General features: G+C 39.0%; 1 protein-coding gene across 1 annotated transcript in view; it reads left to right on the plus strand.

Moving 5' to 3' along the window:
* aatka (apoptosis-associated tyrosine kinase a) overlaps nucleotides 1–24,806 on the plus strand; it is a 42,264-nt gene that overhangs the window by 7,579 nt on the left and 9,879 nt on the right. Inside the window, exons 2-3 of the mRNA XM_026916454.3 lie at nucleotides 7,469–7,602; nucleotides 13,507–13,645. Of these exons, the coding sequence (XP_026772255.3) occupies nucleotides 7,469–7,602; nucleotides 13,507–13,645 (273 nt within the window). The remainder of the gene's footprint in view (nucleotides 1–7,468; nucleotides 7,603–13,506; nucleotides 13,646–24,806) is intronic.

Below are 24,806 nucleotides of genomic sequence, written 5' to 3' on the forward strand. Positions count from 1 at the left end.
TAGGGTCATGTTGGATTTAGCATATAATACACAAGCATTTCTGAAACCAGCCATGTGTATTAGGCACTGTTAGAGCTGTGTGAATTTTATAAGAGGGAGTTCGATAAATGTGATTTTTGTAAGTGATTTGATTAGCGGTATAACAGTCTGACCTTTTGCATTACTAATACAATACAGATATCAGAGAGTATTGGTTATTATGTGATACTGATTTAATACTGATGATACATAGTAACTGAGTCTGGCATTAAATGTCAGTGGATTAAATCAGAAGAATAAGTCAAACTCAATACTGAGCTAGCATTTCAGTATAACATATTGGCTCTGAAGTATTGGATCAGGACATCCCCATATATGACTGGCCACTTCAGACAGGATCAAGTGTCTTTGAAATTTATCTGATTTACTACAGATTGATATGTCATATATCATAGCCCAGAGGTACATGTCAAGGTTATGAGGAAAGAAATGACATGCAGACAGTAACAACACAGCACACAACCATATCTATAAACCTAATAATTTTAGTTAATGCATTACTGCCAAAAATATTGAGGAATTTTGTGTTCTGGCAAAAATACAGAAGGCAATTTGCCCCAAATTTAAAAGTGTGGGTGAGTAGGTGAGTATTAAGGTAAAACAATTATATCAGGGTAAACAGTATGCTGCCTAATTAATGCCTTAATATCATATCTAAACACACCATTTTCACTGATCCAGTGATAGTTTGCTTTCATTTAGGAATAGTTTATCAAGTAAATGTTTGACTCCTAGTCCTCCAGGGACCCTTTAACAAATTACAATATTTATCACAAAAAAATAACATTGCAGTGTAACATTTTCCTCAATCACTCATCCCTATACCCAGTTTAAACTAATTCTGTGTAACATGCAGAAGTGGGAGGCAGGACACAAGTGCCTAAACATAACATGTTTTATTGTGGGCAATCCAGAAAGGGGTAGCCAGTGTACGTAGCACTGGTCAAAACACAGGCAGACAGGCTTAACACAGGATAAGCCATAGTCAACATATGAAAAAGGAAGGGTCAGAACCAGAAAACACAGAAAAATATGACTTAACAAGACAAAAAGCATCATAAGACTTTGCAAGGAGGGACAGAAACAACAGGGCAGAAATAACCAAACTAATCAAGGTATGACACAGAACAGGTGAATACATTAGAGTAATCAACCAATGTCGTAAAGGGGCATAGACAGGACCAAATCCACAACAAAAGCACGTCATAGCAAAAGCACAAGAATTAACTCAAAATAAAAGTACACGAGAGTGCTGAAAGGGAGAATATATGACTTCCTGTTTGACGGGGGGTTTAGAGTCTGTGAACCCAGTAATGCAGGGTCAGGATTACTTTCCATGGCCATTTTCCTGTTAGCTCTGAATATGGAACAAGTTGAATCATGCCTTTATGGTAAAATTCTGAAGGTGCTCCTGAATATAAATGCCTAACAAAACTGTACATAGAAACAAACTGGCATTGTGTAAATATGATGCGTATGTATGTATTTGCCATTGTTGTTATCTGTGACGCATGTTTTGTTCCTGAGGAAGGAACAGATGTGTAAACACTTCAGGCTTCCTCCTTCCTGAGTGTGACTTTTACACAAGCACAAATAGGGTGGAAAAACTCGTATTGCTGTTAGTCATATAAAAGCTGCACTGTGACCACAAACGCATTGGTAAAAATACTTCCCCAACTAAGTGAACACAAGCTGTGAACAGTCTGTCAGCATCACCTCGAGAGCTGCTGAGCCATCTGCACAGGCCATGAAATCCAACAGTGTACATTTAAAATTGTCTTAGTTTCAGTTCTATGCTATTGGAGACAATTTCATTTTAACAGTGTGGGAGAGTGGTGGCTCTGGAGAAATCATGCTCTGGAGTTAGGGTAGTGACTTCCCGGTGGACAAGACGACCTGTTGAGTTGCCATCTGTGCTAAACAAGCAGGAAAGAAGAAAGTGCCACATCACTATTATTTCACTATTGTTTACACATCATCCATAAGGGAAAAAAGGATATCCTTTTTTTACCCACAGTTTCTGGGATTGAGAATTTAGGCAGCATATCAACATTGCCTTTTCTATCAGTGCTTCTCATGTTTCCTTTTGCAGGATATGGTGCTTTTCCTCCTTTAGCCTTTCTCTTTTCTTACTACCCCTTGTTGACAGAAAAATGAAAATGCTTTCCTGCTGAGGAAGCGTTTCTCTCTCCCTGGCTATTTAATGAAGAGAGTGTTTGTACATCCTTAATATCCTGGTGTCCGAACACAAATCATCTGTCCTGCATTATTATAATACCAATTTATACCACTTCCCATGTGTGGAATGAATCATTCAGAGTCCCAGAAGCACACAACGATTCACAAATGTTGAAGCATTAGTTTACTGCTTCTCTTTAAATGCAAGGCCACTGCCAAACCAGAGACCAATGCATTCTGCTCTACATAAGTCCAGAAAGGTCAGCTTTGCTATGGCGCTGAATGAGGTCCGCCATCAAAGCCGTGCTGCATTGAGCTGCTCTCCAATGTCCACGAATACATGGCCAACCAATAGGGAGAATGGAGCAAGAGGTTGCTAGGCATGTGAAAAAGAGAGAAAATTCTCTTCAGACCCAGAGAATTGTGAATGGTATTACCAAATTATTAATGCTTAGAATGCACCAACCCCTTCACTACCATTAGCAACAACCTTGATATATGTATCACACTCTGTCTCTTTATATTTTCCTCTTACGGATTTGACATGGTGGTGTTTGGTTTGGCACACTCTATTTTGTAGTAGCAACACCCAGTACCAAGACCGCAAAGCAACACTTGTATATTTGTCTATGAGTGCAAACAGAGGAGGCAGGTGAAGCTCAGCTACATTCTGAGGCATGCTAAGACTACAGAGTGAGAGAAAAAGATAGACACACACCGAGAGACAGGGAGGGGGCTAAAAAAAGCAGCCAGTCAAACCCTCATGCTGCTCCCTATGCAAGTGTGTCAAACCCTCCTGCTTCAGTAGAGTGTAAGGACTGCTTCTACCATGGACTGTGTACTTACCTCCAGCAGAGGATGAGGCAATGGTCTGCTGCTCACCGTTGCCACGACAACTCATTTTTCTTCCCTGGGCCCTAGAGAGACCCCATGCTGCCAAACTTCCTGAATAGACCTCTGTGTCTTCAAATATAGCCTTAAATAGAATGGGCATCTGGAGTTTTATGGATAGGGTTTGTGGCATCTCTATCATTGTATTGATGCAGATGCAGTCTGCTGAGATGTCCATGATGCAATAGCAATTGTGACTGAAACAGGGAAATGTTTCGCAAGGTTTAGAATGAGAAGAAGCCAGCTCACTCATGAGCAGAATAACTCCTAATCTGTGCATTAATAATAGTATCAATGATTTTTAAAGTTGCACTTGCTGATGATTGGCACATTATGATATAAGAAAAGGAACTAACTTTCAGCATCCCTATAATCTTGCTAGTTTTTCTATTTGGGATTCAAATCAGTTCAGTATACTGAATTAATTAACAATAGACATTGCCTCAAAGCAGCTTTATAGAAATCCAGATGTAGATTTATATTTTGATCCCTAGCAAGCAAGAAGCTATAATGGAAAGGACAAAACTCCTTGAGATGACATGAGGAATAAACCTTGAGAGGAGCCAATCAAAAGGGAACCTATCCACCTTCTGGGATTCCATCATGGACCTTCGTATATGATCAAGATTAAATATGCATGACTGTCACCGTCAGCTGAGGTATAGAGAGTGATTAAGGACCTGTAATGGGTGTTATGAGTTACAGCTGGAGTTGTGGGAGGCTTTGGCTTTATTCTAGACAGCCAGGCCCCCAATAACGAGTCTTGGTTAGGAGTTGTTGAATAACAAGAAGGAGGCAGGGAGGCGGTGGGTGTGTATACACTGTCATGAGGAATGGAAGAGAGGGAGGTAGAATTTCAGGCGTGGTCTTTCTCACAAACTTCTGTTTGTTTTTTTTTCATAACTCCATTTACTGAACTCTTTTTTTTATAATAGTTTTTAAATCTATGTTGGACTTTTTTATTGACAGTGCTGTGGGGTTCTGCAGACATTGTTTCATATAAGGAGAGCACAGCCCAAACTGCATGAGCAATTCGTAGACCTGACTCAGAGAGTATCACAATGTTCTACCACATAACATCTTGCTGATCCATCTGGCATTTATTTGATTATTGTGTTACTTTTCTAGGCATTACTGAGCCTATCTAGGACAAAATTGGCTAATCTTGGCTAATCTTCTCTGCGCCTGGATTTTAGGTAATGCTGTGTGACTTATGGCTCTCTTTGCCCTTCTTCTGTGGTTTGTAGCAATGTAGTGAATGAATGTGAGTTTCCCAGTATTATCAAGTGCTTTTGGAAGTTGTCTTTAATGTGAGTGGTGTGGACAGCTGCAGGGAGAAGCATTCACCCATATTCTGTTGTCACTGTCACCCACTGTCTAATGGCACAGCTAGACTCATAGTAATACAGTAGGATTACAAGGAGCTATATGGTCATACAGTCTGGGTTTAGGCCAGTTTCTGTTGGTTCAAAGCATCAGCTCCTTGTCAGTGATTGAGAAGTTTAAGTTACAATGCTATAATGTAGTTTTGCATTCCTCATCAAATGCTGCCTCCTAAACTGACATGATTACAGTGTATATCAATAAAACATAAAACAAACACACACAAACAATTTATTTACAACTCAATTCTGTATCTACTACATTAACTATGGTAGTTACAACGGGTGTGGTTGCTCAGATTGTAAAAAAGCAAGAGGCCAACGTTTAAACGGCGTTCAGCTGTGACCTGCTCCCATCACACCATCTCACACACACACACACACACACACACACACACTACTAGGCACAGATGGTTCCAATTCCATAAACTATTACATGCATGCATATTGTGACTACTAGTCTAACTATACCTCCTCACAAACTCAGTCATACTCTTACTCATCCACCCCTAAACGTTCTGCAATCTGTGTGTCCTTGGATGGCTGTGACTCCTGGCCTGTCAACCACCATAATGTGTCGCATCAGTCATCACAGTATTGCGTAGTTCTGTACAGAGCACACATATTGTGTGTGTCTGTGCCTGTGTGTGTTTATATTAGAGAGGGTGTGCAACAAAGATTATGAGTGAGAACATAATGAGATGGAAGGAGCAAGAGAAGGTGAGTGAGAAGCCCTTGAAGGCCCAGCTGTTAATGCATCAGCAGAAATGTGGCAGAGCATGATGAAAATGGGGGGTTAGGCAGGGAGTAAGAGATTTAGGATGCTGTGAGAGCCCATCAGAATTGAAAGGGTCAGCTGACCAGGCTGTTACCATGGAGTCGTGAGAGTGAGGTGAGGGAGCATGTGTATTCAGATAGACTGCGGATCACTGGCCATGTTTCTGATACTGCTATTTACAAGCATGTGTGTGTGTCTTGAGGTAGTTTTGTGTGTCATGCTGTGCTTACTGTTTCTCCCTAAGTGCTATGTAATCAGCTAGATTCTTACTAAAGTGAAAAGCAAGCAGAGGATAACCTTCCTGACACATAATTACTCTTGGAATGTGTTTGGTAGGTTTCTGAGACTCTTGCACATTTGCCGGTGTAACAGAACCAAGCAAGATTGTACACCATTTGGCTGTATGTGTATATTCATTTGTCTGAGCATCTGAGACTGAGTGTGACTTTACTGTCACATTACCCTCTCTCACTTGCCAGCTGGAGGCTTAAATTGAAAATCAGATTAAATCTTAACGCCCCAAACTGTGATATCTGGCCCTGCAGCTTTCATCTCGACCCCCCGACAGCCTGTGAAAAGGCTAGTGTGATTTTGGCCGGAGCTCCTTTATCATCATCTATCAGCACAGAGCCAATCAAACTCTAACATTAATGCTCTGTATTTACATACAGGTATTTACTACTTACTATAATACACTGAACATGTAATATAACTATTAAATAATGTATGTAGAATAATTGTTTAATATTTCTAATGTCCAAGAAAATATAGTAAATTTAGTCATTTCTGTACCGGGTTGTTCTACAATAGTTTGTGTAGGTCCAGCTACATGAAATTCCAGAGGTCTGGATAAATGCATACTTCTCTGTGCAATCTTCTTTAAAAATGTTGTATTTTGACATGACTATCTTTTTATCACTCAGATAGCCTTTTTTATTATTATTTTTTTACAAGCCATGTATTAACTTCAGTAATTAGGCAAGATTGTGTAAATCTATGAATGTCTGTGAGAATTCTTATCTTTCTTGATATGCTACCTTCAGGTACATAATTTACATAAATGCTGCAACAGAAGATCTGCTACAGAAGCTTTGGTGGTTCATGTTTAGAAAACCGGTGTTGTTACAGTTTTTTTACATGTTGATCATTTCAGCTACAGTATTTTTCGAGCTCTCTGTTCGAGCTACTGAAATGCTTTGCTCAGTCTTTATGCTCATTAACAATGCCAGGCTCCATAAATATGCATGAATATGCAATTTAGAAATACCCTGACATCCTGCTCTTTACCCAAAGTAGTTAGCAAGCTAGCTAGCTGCTAGAAAACTAGCTCAAGCTAGTCACAGCTAGACATAGCATAATATACAAAATATACAAAACATAATATACCATAAGAACTCAGATATTTCCTGCTGAGCACAGACATGTCTGAATCAATCAACAATGGCAGTCTTTTAAAATGAGCCTAGTCATAACTTTAAACTTGTCTTTACTGAAGAGTTAATTTAGCTAGGTATGTAACTAGCTGAGCTAGTTAGGCTAACTAACACCTAATAAACTAGCCTACAATTGTCACAGGTAGACATAGTTGGAATTTTAATAACTCTATTGATTTTATTTTCATATTCTTGACAATTTATCTATCAGTAGCTGATCTGTCAAGATATATCAAACAGAATTATTTTGTGAATCAATAATACTAGCTAAATTAGCTGGAGAGAAGAGAACCTTTTCATATCACTGCTGAGATTTGGTTGTGTTTTTTTTTTCATCCAGATTGTGTTTCATAGTGTAGCAGCAACAGTGAAAGACAATTTACACTCCATTAAAACCATTTTCATCGTGGTCTTTCTCAGGAGGCAATGTGATCTAGCGCTCACACACAGTGGCCACAAAATTAAATCAACCACCAGGAGGCACATACTGTTTTAGAGTGTTATGAAACATCCAGATAAATTGAATTGGGAAATGAATAGACTCTAAATGGGCCACAAAAGTGTCTCTATTCCTTGCACTAGAGGAAGACACAAAGCTTCTTTTCATGCTGCATTGCTGATGTTGCTCTGCTTTTAAGTCAGTCATTGTTTCCATGCCTCATTTCTCCTTAGTGTCGTAAAACTTCTTTAAGTTTCTTTCAAAAAACTGCAAGCTGGCAAGATTACATACCCATTGTAACGGCTGCACCTCTGCTTGGGTCCTGTAGGTGGCGCCCCCCTGAGTGAGCTGTCATGGCCATCCTCTCTGGCTGTGGTGGCTGTCTCCTTCTCTGGCCTCTTCACATTCATCTTCCTCATGCTGGCCTGCCTGTGCTGCAAGAAAGGGGACATCAGCTTCAAGGTGAGTGTGCCCTCCTCACCGACTTGCTTCATCTATCAAACTGGTTGGAAAAATTAGAAGTGGATGAGAAATTAAATCTTGATTTCTTGGCTTCAGCAGGATTTTTTTGCAGCCATTACTCAGTGAAATGAGTAAGACCCTGCTTGATTTATTAGCACAGATGGAGGAAGTGAAACAAAGAAACAAGAAAGAGAGAAAGATATGAGAGACAAAACCAGAAAGTGACCTAGAATTCACACCAGGAGGGACATGGCCATAGGGTGAACACCCTTCCATCCAGTCCAAAACTCAAGGTGGGGCCGGGTTGGACATCAGTCATGACATCTCATGACAATATTAGTCATGTATATTCTCATTTCCTACCATTCAGCATTCCACATGTCCTATTTTTAAACATTACCAAAACACTTTAGATTCTATAGATACATTTTATTGTTACAGGCAGTTAAATTAGCATGACTGATTTTATTATGTAAAACCAATATAACACCAAACAGTATAACATAAGAAGTGTTCAAATGCCTTGACCAAAAAAACACAGCCAGCACTAATAGCAGGCATGCCAACCTTAATGCATTTTTTATTTTATTGCTTTCTGTCAAGGTAAAGGTGAATTCTTTTGAGTATATTAATGTGAAATAAAATCTCATTGTATGTTTGACTTAGGTAACATTACACAAGGATAAAGTTAACTCATTTATTAGGGATACACTGAAATTTTGGCCACCGAAAATTGTCACGAAAATAGCACTTTCAGTGTTTGGCCAAAAGAGAAAAAGCATGAAAATTCTTTACCAAAGTTTGAGTTTGAAGTTTGAAATGAAGTGGCAAATCTAGCAATTTAAAAAATAATTTTGAAAAATAAAGAAGTAGAAAGTGATAAAAAATGCAGTTTGTTTCCTTTGCTCGCATACATCGGTAAAGCCTCAGACATGTTTAAACAGTTTGAGCAGCAGGAAATCAAGTGAAAATGTTGGCCATGTGGAACCATTTCATTTTCTACGAGGGACATTAGACATGAGATTTCAAAATGGACTGATTTTATCAATAATCAAAATACTGAGTCATTGACATTGTGTTTATCTGCTCATGAGAACATGTTTTAGTCCTGGTTTCAGGGATCAATAAATCAGTAATATGTTGAAAATGTTCTGTATTGTACCCTCAAGCCCCACCCACTGATTATTCCTCTTCAGGGTTGGCAGCTCCGTACTAGCCATGATGCACACGTAATTATAGTATATACAATAGTTAGCATGGCAGAATAGCTAGCATACCTACTTCAGTTAATATGTAAGCTGTTTGTTTTTATTGCTACAGATTGGTGCTAGCTAACCAATATAGTGCACATACCCAGTGTTATTTTACACTGGCTATTTTATTATCTGGAAATCATACATACACAGAATACTTAAATATAAGACTTCAGTTGTTTTGCTGTAATAGCTAATAAATAAATGATACTACTATGCTTTGAAATTCTTTAACTAAATGCTAAAGGTGTGGTTGTTGCAATCCACAGCACTTTTGATGGAAGGTAAGCAACAGTGCAAAAAAATTAATGCCTGAACATATAACAACCTTAATAGAACATGGGCTGTTGGGATGAAGTTGGGCCAGCTGTACTTACAACACACTTGACATGAGATAGTGAGACGGCGAATAAACAGCATCTGTGTTTAATCTGGTTCCAGATATTGGTGTAATGAGTGTCATTCCTGTAACAACACTATATACAATATATACATTTAGTTTATATATTTAATTAGTCACTTAGAGCACCTTACACAACTTGCAAACAGTTGAAGGTACATCAGTACAAAGTATGTAGAGAATGTGCAAGGATTCCTAATCTGAAAGACTAGAGACAAGTGTTGGTTCGTACAAATGCTGGAATGGTCCAGGCAGTGACAATAAGATTGAATTTCAAACTGAAGTGCATAAACAATAATATGGACAAGTTTAGAAATAGACAATTAAAATAAGTGCAAAGAACAATATCAAAGTATTATCATACATATTGTCTGAAGAGGAATGTCTTTTTAATATCTTACTGGAAAGAATGGAGACATTGGGGCTGTATGTCTCAGAGAAGGACATGCCAGTCATCTAGAGGTTGATGACCTGAGTTGATGTGCAAGTCCTCAGTTCTCTATGGCGTTTTCACTTCTCTCACACATGCAAGTAAAAAAAAAAGCAGAGCATAGATAAACATAGCAGGATGGATGAAGTCACATTGTGACAGACATGAGTTGGTGGATTTGGTGTGGACTGAAACTGGTAAAATAGGAAGTGTATCTGTTCCAGGAGACGAGCGGAAGACAGATGACTAAAAAAAGACAGAGAAAAAGAAACGGCCTTTTAGATTACTGTACTAAACTGTTTTTAGCAGTTTGTGGACTGTCCTAAATTAGAGGTTGTAGCCAGAATGATGAGGATAAGTAGACAGCTTTGACATGCACCAGTAAGGATGCAGGTGTGGATCAGTGTATCAATGAGATGAGGAATAGACAAGCATTAATACTGATTAGCTCCTGGTTTCATTGGCCCTGAAGCATGATTCATCACAGCTAGTTTCCCCACTGAAAACTCTGATACCTGGCAATTAATGTATCAAGGTTTTATTAGTTTGGACCTCTAAGCTCCTCACATTGAGGCTTAATGGGAGTGTACATGTGGTCTTTACAGCTGTAAGAGAATGGTATGTGTGTGTAGGTGGTTGGTTTATCTCTGGCTCACCCACACTGGGCGGTTTGTGATGGACTGTGAAGGTGGCTGAGTCAGAGATGTCACCATGTCACTGATAATTAGGACAGTGTTTGTTATGATGTGGACATTGCAGAGATGCCACCCTGTGGAGAGGAGAGCTTTGTGTATGTAGTTTATCATTAGAGAACGGTGGTTGTAGTGTGGTTGGTTAGACAGAGATTAGAAATGGACAGAAAGAGAGAAAAGAGAAAGGGAAAGGGACAGGACGCGAGGGGGAAGGGAACGGAATGTAAAAACTGAGGCTGAGTCTCTCTGCAGTAGTATTTTCCGCCCCCTCTTCCTCTGCTCTGAGGCTGTCTGCAGCTGGCTGTTCTTTAGGGACTGTTGGCTCCCCCGTCCCTTCTTCCCTGATCACTAAAGCATAAAGCATGCGTGCCAAAAGAGAGTTGCATGGAGGAGGTTTCTCAACACTTTACACTGTTGAGATGTGTTAATCCGAGGCTCATGGAAGGGTTAAGAATGCAAAATGCGATGACCAAATGACCAAGGTTTATGTAATTGTATAAAGGGGCGGAGTTAGAACAAATACATTATCAAAATTAGGTGATGTCAGTTCAGCAGTGGCTTTGTGCAGTAAAATCTTTGTAATAAGGTATGATTAGATATTTCACTTACAAAATTCGTGACAATATTTTAGCAGTACAATGAAACACCTGGCTTGCATAACCTACAAATAACATGTTTTGGGCTTGTGTATGCAAGGACCCAAGAGACAGGAATGTTGTTAGCACAATTTTGGACCAAAGTGGGTTAGAAAATATCACAACAGGAAAATTCAAACATAACACCCCATGTTGTGCTTTTATTTCCTCCATGAAATAGCAACTGGATCCCAATATTAGCAACATACTGGTTGCTGGTTAAGTTTCTACTGGAGCATGTAACCAGGACTTATCGGAAGAATGATGAAAGAAACAAAATTAATTTCTTGACCTGCAAAATAAAATGACACATCCTAGTCCTTACAAATATTACATAGGGAGAGATGAACAAATGTGAGTGTTGATACAGCTTTGGTTTTCATTCTTGAGGTTGGTTTGGGAGGCTAATTTATAAAGCCTTTTTGTGTGCCAGTTACTGTAGATTAACATGTGGGTGTTGGTCGGTTTCTGTGGTTAGGACGTACTGTGTCTTGGTGCAGCAGAGGGCTCCACTGTTCTGTATGGGTGTGAATTCATGAGAAGAGGTGGTTGTTGGACGTTGATATACAGTTGTGGAGGTGATATACATATTGACTATGTATGAAGTGGTGCCTGTGTCTGAAAGTGTATGTACATCCATGAATGCCTGCTTGTTTGGGGGTCAATGGGAGCATGTGGAGAATCAGTTAAATAGAAGCTTTATCTATGTCTCATCAGCATAGGGAGGCGAGAGAGAGAGGAGAGAGAGAGAGAGAGAGAGAGGGAGAGAGAGTCCAGTAGGTCAGAGTTTTCCAGTCCAGCCTCCTACTCCATCTGTTCCCCAGTAAATAGAAGCCTGTCTGTTGCACAAACCTCCAAACACCAGAAAGTCATTAAGCAGTGCAGTAAGATTCTGTACAAGGCAGAGAACTACATTAATTACTTTAATCAATTTTGGTAGCAAAATTGACTAAATGCAAAATTAATGGTCTCATTAATAATAATGACAGTATTGGCAGTAAGTTAAATGACAAGGAAATGGAAAGCTTTAGGTTACAAGTCCTCTCTTAAATTTACCACAGACAAATAATTTGACACTCCTAAATTAATCAAATCAAGAGGGGATAAATCTGTCAGAATTTTTAGTTAGTCAGAAAATGTGTTTATATTCTGTAAGACTGCTATTAAACACAGGCATGCTACTATTTATTCTCTGTTTATTCTGTGTCTAATCAGTGAGATACATTTTATGACCACTGTTTTGTCAGGTGTCCACTTTAAAGTGCTGTACCTCTTCAGTGCTACAACTTTAGAGTTTTAATATCAGAAATTTAATGGTGAATATAAATACAAATAAAAAAATAAAAGGGGTGAAGGTATCTCAATCCACCTTTCGAAGACATTGAGAGTAGAAATACAGAGGCCTACTACTCATGATGGTAGCAGTAGAATGAATTCAAAAGTCTACAGAAACATTCTATCTGACAATTTACAGAGAAATGCAATCAATCTAATTGGGAGGAAGTTCATCATGCAGCAAGACGGTGACCCAAAACACACTGCCAACACAACAAAGGACTGGAATCAGGGGAAAAAGTAGAAGGTTTTAGACTGGCCAAGTCACTCACCAGACCTTAACCCAATTGAACTTGCATTTCACCTCCTGAAGAGGCGACTGAAGGGAGAAACCAAAACAAACAACAACTGAAAGAAGCTGCAGTACAAGCCTGGAAAAGCATCACAAAAGAGGAATGCAACAGTTCAGTGCCAGTGGGTTGCCGGCTTGATGCAGTTATTGCAAGAAAGTGATATGCAAACAAATATTATGTTTTTTTTTTATTTTAAATTACTTTAAGACTAACTGTTTTGATACTTTTGCTCACCTAAAAATTGGGTGGTCTGCCACCAAAGGTGCCATGTTCTAAATTGTTAAACACATCTAGATGGAAAATCAGGAAATGAAAGCTGATATTCTGATTTAACATCTCATATCCATCTTTTGATCTTAAACCCAAATGTCTTCAGTGTATAGCAAAAACAAAAGAACTGGCCTTGCTTTTACAATACTTTCAGAGGAGACTGTATGGGCCTTCCCCAAATTGATGCCACAAAGTTGGAAACACAGTTTTCTAGAGCATTAAGATCTGTAGCATTAAGATTTCCCTTCACTGGAACTAAGGGGCCTAGCCCATACATGTTCCATTATGACAATGTCCCTGTGCCCAAAATCAGTGCCCTACCTCACCACTGTTCTTTTGGCAATGTTCCAAAATCTAGTGGAAAGCCTTTACTGAAGAGTGGAGGCTGTTATACAAATGGGGGACCAACTCAATGTTAATGCCCATGGTTTTAGAATGGGATGTTCAACAAGCACATATGGATGTGATGGTCAAGTATCCACAAACTGTTGACCATATAGTGCATATATATATATATATATATATATATATATATATATATATATATATATATATTTGTGTGTGTGTGTGTGTGCACGTGTATTTGTCTTGTGCAGGAGTTTGAAAACACTGGTGAGGAGTACCAAGCGGATCTGTCCACTCTCGCCTCCTCTGGCTCTCAAGATGGCCCAGATGTCTACGTCCTGCCCCTCACTGAGGTTTCACTGCCTGTGGCCAAACAACCATGTAGATCAAGTAAGAACATGTTGTAGATTCATGTAATATGCTTTGATATAGGCTGTTATAGGAAAATAATCAATGATGGGATGTTGGGATGCAAAGCAGCCAAAACAATTTGCCAACTAGGGCTGGGCGATATTGCAAAAAAAAAAAAAAAGAAAGAAAAATCTCGATTTTTTATCAACTTAATGAATGATTCTCGATTACGATTCCAATTTTTTTTGTTCTTGCATAATGCAGTTGAAAAATTACGCAATTTATTTATAAAGTCTTTTATTTATTAGAATGGATTTTGGAAAAATAGTAACAGCACCATCTATAAAGGATATTTAAAGAAAGGATATTAAAAAAGCATTCTTTGCACTATTTACTATAGAACACTAAGTAAACCCTTCATTCTTGACAGAGTAAATGGGGACAATGTCTTTCGTGACATGAAATATCACTGCAACCAAGAAGTCAACTTGTGGTATTCTTCTCCAATTCTAGTTCCTTCCCCATTTACAGAGTGACGTCAAATCAACATGGTTGCACACAGCATCAGAAATAAACAAAGCAAAACTTTTTACCTTTAAATGAGTTACATTATATACAAGTATCAGCTTTAGATTAATCAACATATTCATTTTCTTAAATCTAAAACACTGACTATACAGTTTGCTGTTTGAGAAAGAAAATATACATCACTCATCCAAGTTAGCTGCCTAGCTTGTTTCTAACAAAATACGAACATACGAACATTCAGTTTCCCACTTCGTCTGTCGAATATGCCGAGGTCAAAAATGACATAATTCCGACTGGCAAGTTGCCGCTTAGGATGTACAGTAATGCAGCGTTATGTTTTGCATAAACTTGTGCATCTGACTTTTCAAACCTGTACCAATATAAATAAACATGTACAGCCTTGATTGGAACATTTTGAAAATCTTGTTAAAACATTAATTCGAATTAACAAAATTAATCGTGAAAATCGCCCAGCACTATTGCCAACAATTACAATGAATTAGAAAGAATGGCACGTTTGTTAGTTTATAGTTATGTTTAATGTTGTGTAATGTCTGTGAAACTCCATAATTCCAGTTATCACTTACATTATACCATAAAAATAGTCATTGTCACTCTTGAAATTACTAAGAAAAGAAAAACAACTTCATGTTGTGAGAGCATTCAACAATGTTATCATATAAAACTAGTAATTTAGGATAAAATTAATATACAATAGTGTATAACATTTATGAATATTCCTTTTCTTTAAAAGGAGGTGTTTTATACAAATTCTCCACCTACTGTACATAAAATGTAGTCAGTTAAGACATATTTTTTTACTGGATCTCTAAGACCAGTGCAGCTAAAACGTATGACCATCATTTACTATCAGTTCAGCTCCTTTTAATTGTTAGCTGTGTTAACCTTGTAGCTTCAGTGCAGAGTATTTTGACATCCAGGCATTTCATGGTGGATGTCAAATTTTCATGGTGGAGTGGAAAATTTTTGTAAACTTGATTTTACCCCAAATTATTCCTTTAATCTTTTTCACCAAATTCTATGAAAAAACATGATCATCTAATCTGAAATGTATATCTGTATTGATAGGTAAAAATGGCATTTTACAGTGGATATAAAAAGTCTACACACCCCTGTTACTATGGTAGGTTTTTGTGATGTAAAAAAAATGAAACCAACATAAATCTTCTCAGAACTTTTTCCACCCTCAATGTGAAATTACAGTGTATAAAAATTAAGTGAAAAACAATCAGAAACATCATAGGGAAAAATAAGAAAAATAAAAAAGTTACAATAACCTGGTTGCGTAAGTATGCACGTCCTTTTACAACTGGGGATTTGGCTGTGTTCAGAATGAAACAATCACATTCAATCTCATGTTCAAAAGTAATTATCATACAGCTGTCAACAGTGAAATTATTCTGATTAACCCCAAATAAAGATCAGCTCTTTCTGTAGGATTTTCTTGACATCTTCTTGGTTTTATTTAACTGTGAAAGCCATGGTCTGCAAAGATCTTACAAAGCCTGTACAATATCTCACTTCATGTACAGCACTCATCGATCAGGAGAGGGATACAAAAGAATTTCCAAAACATTAGAAGTAGTGATTACTCTCTGCATGTCACAGCAATCTCTTGTATTCTTCTCACATGTCTGGGCTATGGGGTCGGGTGGCTAGACGGAAGCCCTTTCTCACAAAAATCATCCAAGCTCAACTAAATCACCCCAAACCATGTAGCAAAATGTATTATGGTTTGATGAGACCAATTCCAAAAGGTATAATAATTCCATAATTCCAAAATGTATGTTTGGTGCAAAAAAAGCACATCACCAAAAGAACACCATACCCACAGTGAAGCATGGTGGTGGTAGCATCATGCTTTAGGGCTGTTTTTCTTCAGCCAGAACTGGGGCTTTTATCAAGGTGGAGGGAATCATGAATAGCTACAAATACCGGTCAATGTTCGTGCAAAACATTCAGGTGTCTGCTAGTAAGCTTACATCCAAAAAAAGGTGGGAAAAGATCTGACATGATTTATCATAGTTTCATTTTTTTTTACTTCACAAAAACCTGCCATTTTAACAGGGGTGTGTAGACTTTTTATATCCACTGTATGTCATATATACACTTAAATATATTATAGCGTAGTGTATTAGTGATTTCACATTTAAAACCTGCAATGTTATTTTCGGCATTTTTCTGGGATGTCCACATTCACATTTTGCATTAAATTCTCATTTCGTTCTGTCTCATTCCATTCTGTTTTCAGAGACTGCTTATAAATGCCAAGACTATATGATTATTTTACTGAAGAATTTTAACCTCAGCATTAATGGCCATCAGCACTGTCATATCTAAATGGTCTGTCGTCAGAACTTTACCCTATTCAACTTTATTATAATAATGTTTTGAAAAAGGTTTCAACGCATCATAGGATAAAGAAAAATGTTACTCTATTTTCTGGTAATGTTTCAGATTCTGTTCACAAAGCAACCCTTTTGATATTTTACTAGGAGTTGTACTCTGGTTTGCATTCACACTTAAGCTCTTGCCTACTATGTAAAACTGCATGTATAAAAGAGGTTTATGTGTGCTTTTGTGTGTGCTAATCTGACATGGAATGTAACAGCCATTGTTCTGTTGCATGTTTCAGCAATCTCTAATCTATCTGAGAACAGTAGTGCGTCAGAGTGTAGCCGGGACACACTGAACTGGTATTATGTAGATACCAGTCTGGTGTAGTGCCTGCATGTCTTAGTTGGCCTTTAAAGAACAGGCTTTCTGTCCCAGCTTGCTGGGGTTGCATATGGAAAAAAGAGTCGGGTTGTTTGCATTCTCACAGTGAACACTGGAGCAGAGAGATGGCTGCCTCCGAGAGCTGGATGCACATCTGTCTGTTGCATAACATGCAGCAAGACTGGCCCAGAGGACTGCGGCGTGGCTTGAGGAAGCCATCTGAAAAGCAGAACTAGAAAGAGAAGAGAGAAAAATATAGAAGCGTGGTTGTTCACTGTTGCTATACTGTGGTCATTTGTAGAGAACTAGAATACATGCAATTACGGTATTTCACCATCCAACAGGATTAGAAAATGTTTCTTTTGACTTATATTCTGGTGGACTATAGATTGACTATGTGCACCCTAAATTTTAACTTATAAAAATGAAAATATTTCGCGATTTTGCATTAAATGATAAACAGCAGATTGAACGGCAGACTGTGTCTGAGTGGGAATGTGTGTGTGTGTGTGTGTATGGTGCAGTATGTCAGATGCTCGCTTTATGACTCACATGCTCTTTCTATGTGGACTGTAAGGAGGGGGTAGAAGGCGGAACCTTGGATTGAAGCAAGATCCTTTAGCAAGGGAGCCAATCGGATCCTTCCCTCCAGTCATCCGTAGTTACAGCCATGTGATTGGTCCAGGTGTTGTGGGGAGGGAGAGATGTGGGTCCAGGTCCCCATTAGACTGAGCAGTGCTTGGTCACGGTGAGGCTGGATAATGCTTGTTCATCTTCCAGCTTTTTCCTACACTGTGCTAATTCATGAAAGCTGAAAAGAACAGAACAGAAAATTAATACTTAAGAGAAATACAAATACTCCCCACCTGTTTATTTCTCTTTTCCTTCCAGAGACTTTCTCAGGGATATGGCAGACTGAGTGAAGCTCTTAGCACACAGAACAGATGGGGCAAATGTGCAGTAGGATCTTATTAATTCAGTGAAAATGTACAACATATCAGGTACATGTACTGCAGTGTGCCACCTTTCAGAACCTACACAAAGAAAAATGGAATGTGTAATATTTGCTTTCATTTTCTACGGATTAGTGAGCACTAAACAGGACCATTACTCTTATATCTGACACACCGCCACTGCTGTGTGGAATCACAAATCTCAGATATACTCCCATATGAGTAACTACTGTCACATTTACATAAGTCTTCTAAATAAATTTAAAATCTATATATCTTTATAGCTATGTATAACTGCTATATCTGTACATGGATGCATGTGTGTTTGTTATGAGACTGAAATCCCTTTGTGGGTGGTTTCCATTCTGTCAAACTTTCTCCTTGTATAAAATATTATCTGGGATATGATGGAGGGCAGATGAGGTGTATCTTCCAACAACAGGAGCAAAGTTGATGGCATGTATTAGGAGCTTCATATTCCTTTGATAGAATCTAGCACTAAATTTGTGTGTGTGTGTATATACACTATATTACCAAAAGTATTCGGTCACCCATCCAAATGATCAGAATCAGGTGTCCTAATCACTTGGCCTGGCCACAGGTGTATAAAATCAAGCACTTAGGCATGCAGACTGGTTTTACAAACATTTGTGAAAGAATGGGCCGCTCTCAGGAGCTCAGTGAATTCCAGCGTGGAACTGTCATAGGATGCCACCTGTGCAACAAATCCAGTCGTGAAATTTCCTCGCTCCTAAATATAGTCAATTGCTACAGAGCTCCAAACTTCATGTGACCTTCAGATTAGCCCAAGTACAGTACGCAGAGAGCTTCATGGAATGGGTTTCCATGGCCGAGCAGCTGCATCCAAGCCACACATCACCAAGTGCAATGCAAAGCGTCGGATGCAGTGGTGTAAAGCACGCCGCCACTGGACTCTAGAGCAGTGGAGACGCGTTCTCTGGAGTGATGAATCACGCTTTTCCATCTGGCAATCTGATGGACGAGTCTGGGTTTGGAGGTTGCCAGGAGAACGGTACATTTTGGACTGCATTGTGCCGAGTGTGAAATTTGGTGGAGGAGGAATTATGGTGTGGGGTTGTTTTTCAGGAGTTGGGCTTGGCCCCTTAGTTCCAGTGAAAGGAACTTTGAATGCTTCAGGATACCAAAACATTTTGGACAATTCCATGCTCCCAACCTTGTGGGAACAGTTTGGAGCGGGCCCCTTCCTCTTCCAACATGACTGTGCACCAGTGCACAAAGCAAGGTCCATAAAGACATGGATGACAGAGTCTGGTGTGGATGAACTTGACTGGCCTGCACAGAGTCCTGACCTGAACCCGATAGAACACCTTTGGGATGAATTAGAGCGGAGACTGAGAGCCAGGCCTTCTCGACCAACATCAGTGTGTGACCTCACCAATGCGCTTTTGGAAGAATGGTCAAAAATTCCTATAAACACACTCCTCAACCTTGTGGACAGCCTTCCCAGAAGAGTTGAAGCTGTACTAGCTGCAAAAGGTGGACCGACATCATATTGAACCCTATGGGTTAGGAATGGGATGGCACTTAAGTTCATATGTGAGTCAAGGCAGGTGACCGAATACTTTTGGTAATATAGTGTATATATATATATATATATATATATATATACATATATATATATATATATATATACACACACACACACACACAGTGCCCTCCACTAATATTGGCACCCTTGGTAAATATGAGCAAAAAGAAGGCTTTGAAAAATTGTCTTTATTGTTTACCTTTTGATCTTTTGTTCAAAAAATTCACAAAAATACTCTACTCTCATGGATATCAAACAATTGCAAACACAACAGGTTTATACAAAAAAACTTTGTTAAATATATGTGTGGCACAATTATTAGCATCCTTTTAGTTAAAACTTTGTGCTACCTCCCTTTGCCAAGATAACAGCTCTGAGTCTTCTCCTATAATGCCTGATGAGGTTTTTAAGATCCACACTGGTGGACTCTCCTCTTCAGTTCACCCCACAGGTTTTCTATGGTCAGGTGACTGGGACGGCCGTGGCAGGACCTTGATTTTGTGGTCAGTAAACCATTTTTGTGTTGATTCCGATGTATGTTTTGGATCATTGTCCTGCTGGAAGTTCCAGCTACGGCCCATTTTAAACTTTCTGGCAGAGGTATTCAGGTGCTCATTTACACACATTCCAGGTCCTCTGGAAGAAAAACAGGAAGAAAAACAGCCCCAAACCATTAAAGAGCCACCACCATATTTAACCATGGGCATGAGGTACTTTTTCATATGGCTACCTCTCTGTGTGCGCCAAACCCACCTCTGGTGTTTATTGCCAAAAAGCTCTATTTTGGTTTCATCTGACCAAAGAACCCGATCCCATTTGAAGTTCCAGTAGTGTCTGGCAAACTGAAGACACTTGAGTTTGTTTTTGGATGAGAGTAGAGGCTTTTTTTCTTGAAACCCTTCCAAACAACTTGTGGTGATGTGGGTGACATTGGATTGTAGTTTTGGAGACTTTATCACCCCAAGACACAACTAACTTCTGCAATTCTCCAGCTGTGATCCTTGGAGATTTTTTGGCCACTCGAACCATCCTCTTCACAGTGCGTTGAGACAATATAGACATACGTCCTCTTCCAGGTTGATTCATAAAATTTCCAGTTGACTGGAACTTCTTAATTATTGCCCTGATGGTGGAAATGGGCATTTTTAATGCTTTTGCCCTTTACTTATAGCCACTTCCCATTTTATGAAGCTCAACAACCTTTTGCCGCACATCACAGCTATATTCCTTGGTCTTACCCATTGTGATGAATGACTAAGGGAATTTGGCCTATGTGTTACCTCATATTTATACCCCTGGTTGAACAATTTCATGGTTTCATGGAACAAAATCATGGTTGAACAATTTCCTGTTCCTAGTCACCCAGGTGTACTGGGTATAAAAACAAAAAGTTAAATATCAATGGGAATATACTTCAGATATATTTTTCTCATATGAATTCATAGGGATGCCAATAAATGTGCCACGCATATATTTCACAAAGGTTTTTTTTTTTTTTTTTTTTTTTTTTTTTTTTTTTTTTTTAAGTCAGTGTTGTTTTTGATATCCATGAGAGCAGAGAATTTTTGTGAATTTTCTGAACAAACGATCAAAAGGTTAAACAAACAAGACAACTTTTCACAGCCTTCTTTGATCATATTTACCAAGGGTGCCGATATTAGTGGAGGGCACTGTATAACACATACACACACACACACACACACATACACACACACACACACACACACACATATATATATATATATATATATATATATATATATATATATTTGGACAGTGACACAATTTTCGTAGTTTTGCCTCTGTACTCCACTGCAATGGATTTGAAATGAAGCAATCAAGATGTGATTGAGATGTAGACTTTCAGCTTTAATTCAATGGGTTTAATAAAAATATTGTTAAATAACTGTTTAGGAGTTACAGTCATTTTCCCAGGCTCAAAAGTCATTGGACAACTGACTGATAAGCAGTTTAATGGCCAGTCGTGGCCTGTTTACTCCTTATTTCATGACAAATTAAGGAGATAAAAGGTCTGGAGTTGATTCCAAGCGTTGAATTTGGTAGCTGTTCATGGGAACTCTCACTATGCAGTCCAAAGAGGTGTCGATGCAAGTGAGAGAGGCCATCATTAGGCTGAAAAAACAAAACAGACCTATCAGAGAGATAGCAGTAACTTTATGAGTGGCCAAATCAACAATTTGGTACATTCTTTGGTACATCCCTTCACAACATCTAGCCAAGTCAAGAACATTCTTGAGGAGGTAAGCATGCCATTGTCAAAGTCTACATCATGAAATGGACAGTTTACCTCAAGATGCAAACCACTGGCCAGATTTGACTTTGCTAAAAAAAACTCTATAAAAGCCTGACCAGGGGCCCGTTCTTCGTACGTCGCTAACTCAGTTAGCTGGATTTGATTGTTGACGATTTGGCATGATCTTGGATTATTTGGTTCTTCGACGCTCATCCTGAAGTTGTCGTCATAGCAACGGGTCGGTAAGCTTAAACCTGCTCGGGAGCAGGCTTATTTCATGTAAACAGGATTAGATCGCGGCTTTATAAGCGGAGGTGATACAGGAAGTCTTTTGCAGCCATGTCTTGCCCATTTTTATGAGAGCAACCTGTTGCGGAAGGTGCGAGGATAATTCGCAGAGCTTTTAGAATTAATCGCGTTTAGCGAGACAGACAGGATCCATTAGCACAGTGCACTTTTTGAAAGATATCATTTTTCACGTGAGGGTGTCATTTACATAATTAATTTGTTGGAACCTCATATTAAAAGTTCGACTCGTCGGAGTAGGGCTTTAATAACAGCAAACTGTGTGCATCGCGTTGATATTCTTTGTGAGTGGCACTTTACACTATTGGAGATGCAGAGAACTTGTATATGTCTACAACAGTACACATACAGTACATGAACAGTATATGTAGTTAATATTACCATTTTGTAGAATATTCTTGTATTTCACCTTTACTTGTTCCCAAGTTCTAGTGGGTCCCGTGGTGGCTCTAATATAAAAGATTAAAGTAATTATGAAAATTAAAAAAAAAAAGAAAAGTACATAATATATACTGTAATAAATGATAAAAACATCTAACACCATGACTACTTACCCATTCAATTTGTCTGCAACTTTTTGCCAACCCTCTCTCCTGGCGTTTGCAGCCTTTGAGGTGTTCCCAGACGTTTTTATTAAATTTTGGAACTCGCCATAGTTCTTGTTCTGTCGCTGAGAAAAAGTGGGCACGCTCTTTGGCCATTGTGGGCAACCAATAGCAGCGTTGCTGATCAGTGTTTCTACTATCGATACATAGCCCCTTTTAAACCAGCGCATGAACGCGCAATGATCTCAGATAACTCAATTCAGCCATACTAATCATCAACAACAGGTGTGTTCGAAGAACCTAATTAGCCAGATAATGATTAGCTGGATCATATCATCTCGGATGTGTCTTTTGATCTCGGATGTAATAAGCAATGTACGAAGAACGGGCCCCTGTTCTGATGCAAGATTAACTTGTACCAGAATGATGGGAAGAGATGAGTATGGAGAAGCAAAGCATAACACATCATCTGTCAAATATGTGGAGGTAGTGTTATGGCATGGGCATGTATGGCTGCCAGTGGAACTGGGTCACTGGTGTTTATTGATAATGTGACTGCTGATAGAAGTAGCAGGATGGATTCTGCAAAACTGATAGGACAGCACTTCACAGTACAGGTGGATAATGACCCAAAACGTATCGTGAAACCAACCCAAGAGCTTGGAAATGGAATGTTCTTAAATGGCTGAGTCGGTCACCTGACCTCAACCCAACTGAGCATGCTTTTCACTCACTGAAGACAAAACTGAAGGCAGAAAGACCCACAAACAAGCAGAAGCTGAAGGTGGCTGCAGTAAAGGCCTGGCAAAGCATCTCAAAGGAGGAAACGCAGCATTTGGTGATGTCCATGGGTACCAGACTTCAGGCAGTCATTGGCTGCCTGTTATTGCCTGTCTGTCATTGCATCCAAGTATTAAAAATAATCCTAATATTTATGATTATGTTAGTTTGTCCAGTTACTTTTGAGCCCGTGAAAATGGAGGGACTCCATTAAAAGGCTTTAATTCCTAAATGGTTAATGCAATATTTTTGTTAAACCCCAAAATCTACTTCAGTAACATCTTGATTGCTTCAGTTCAAATCCACTGTGGTGGTGTACAGAGGCAAGATTACGAAAATTGTGTCACTGTCCAAATATATATATATATATATATATATATATATATATATATATATATATATATATTCTGTCCAGGTTCCCTGGATATGCTCCGGGTCCACAGTGACCCTGACCAGGATAAAGCAGTTACTAGAGATGAATGAATGAATGAATGAATATCTAAAGGTCTACTCCTGCAAACTCATGTGCACCAAAAACAGAAACGAACAATGGGAAAACAGAACAATTAGGACAAAACATGGCATAGGCAAAGTATAAAATCACATCTAAGTGGCATAAAAATATTTAAATAAAATGAACAAAAAACTGACCAAGAAGCTGGACAAAAATTGTGGTAATGAAATTGGGCAAGAACCTAGACTTACATTACTTTAGTGATTCTCCAGAAAGCCTAATTGGTTTACTTTTTCTGGCTTGAGCAAGAGCTAACAAAAAAAATTGTGCTCCAATGGCTACCTTGTAGTACAAGTGCACAGGTATTTGTTAGACCACCCAAGACATTAATGAGAACAGGGTTTGATTTGTTTTCCATAAAATAAGCAGGTCTTCATTTCACTGAATTACAGGCTCATGACAATAAGCAGAAATCTCCAGTGTTTTCTCCTCTGTGCACATCAGACTCATGAGTGTGGCCATAATATGGATGTAATTTATTTAAATGGTGTAGATGTAGAAAAAAATGTGTAATTATCACAACGTTCAAATACAAGTGGACACCATATTACTCTAGCTCGATTGCATTTTTGAAGATGGCCCGAGGCTAGGGCTGGCCTGCAATGGGAATGCCAGTAGTGGGGTAGGAATGCATAGCTCCCAAATTCCACTCAAATAATATAAAAGAGCCAGTTGATGACCATAGTAGGAAAGAAAAGAGAGAGATAGTTGTGTGTCCAGCCGGGACTAGGGAGGGGGGCAGGCTGTTATCACTGTGACAATCCAGGCTCTGAGGAGTAGAGAATGGGCCTTGTGTCTGGCCTGGTACCGGGGGTACCAAGCGCCATCACGTCCTGCACAAAGGCAGCGATTTTGCCATAGAGAAGAGCGTGAGCGGCTGTGAGTGGCTGGAATGAGTGACCTCTGGAACACTGAGGAGGAGGAGGATGGGCCACATCACTAGAAATAATACAGGGAGAGAACTGTAGGAGGGGACAAGGGAATAGTGCACACATAGACTAACGAGAGTGT

Source organism: Pangasianodon hypophthalmus, chromosome 13 (assembly GCF_027358585.1).
Source record: "Pangasianodon hypophthalmus isolate fPanHyp1 chromosome 13, fPanHyp1.pri, whole genome shotgun sequence".
NCBI lineage: Eukaryota > Metazoa > Chordata > Actinopteri > Siluriformes > Pangasiidae > Pangasianodon > Pangasianodon hypophthalmus.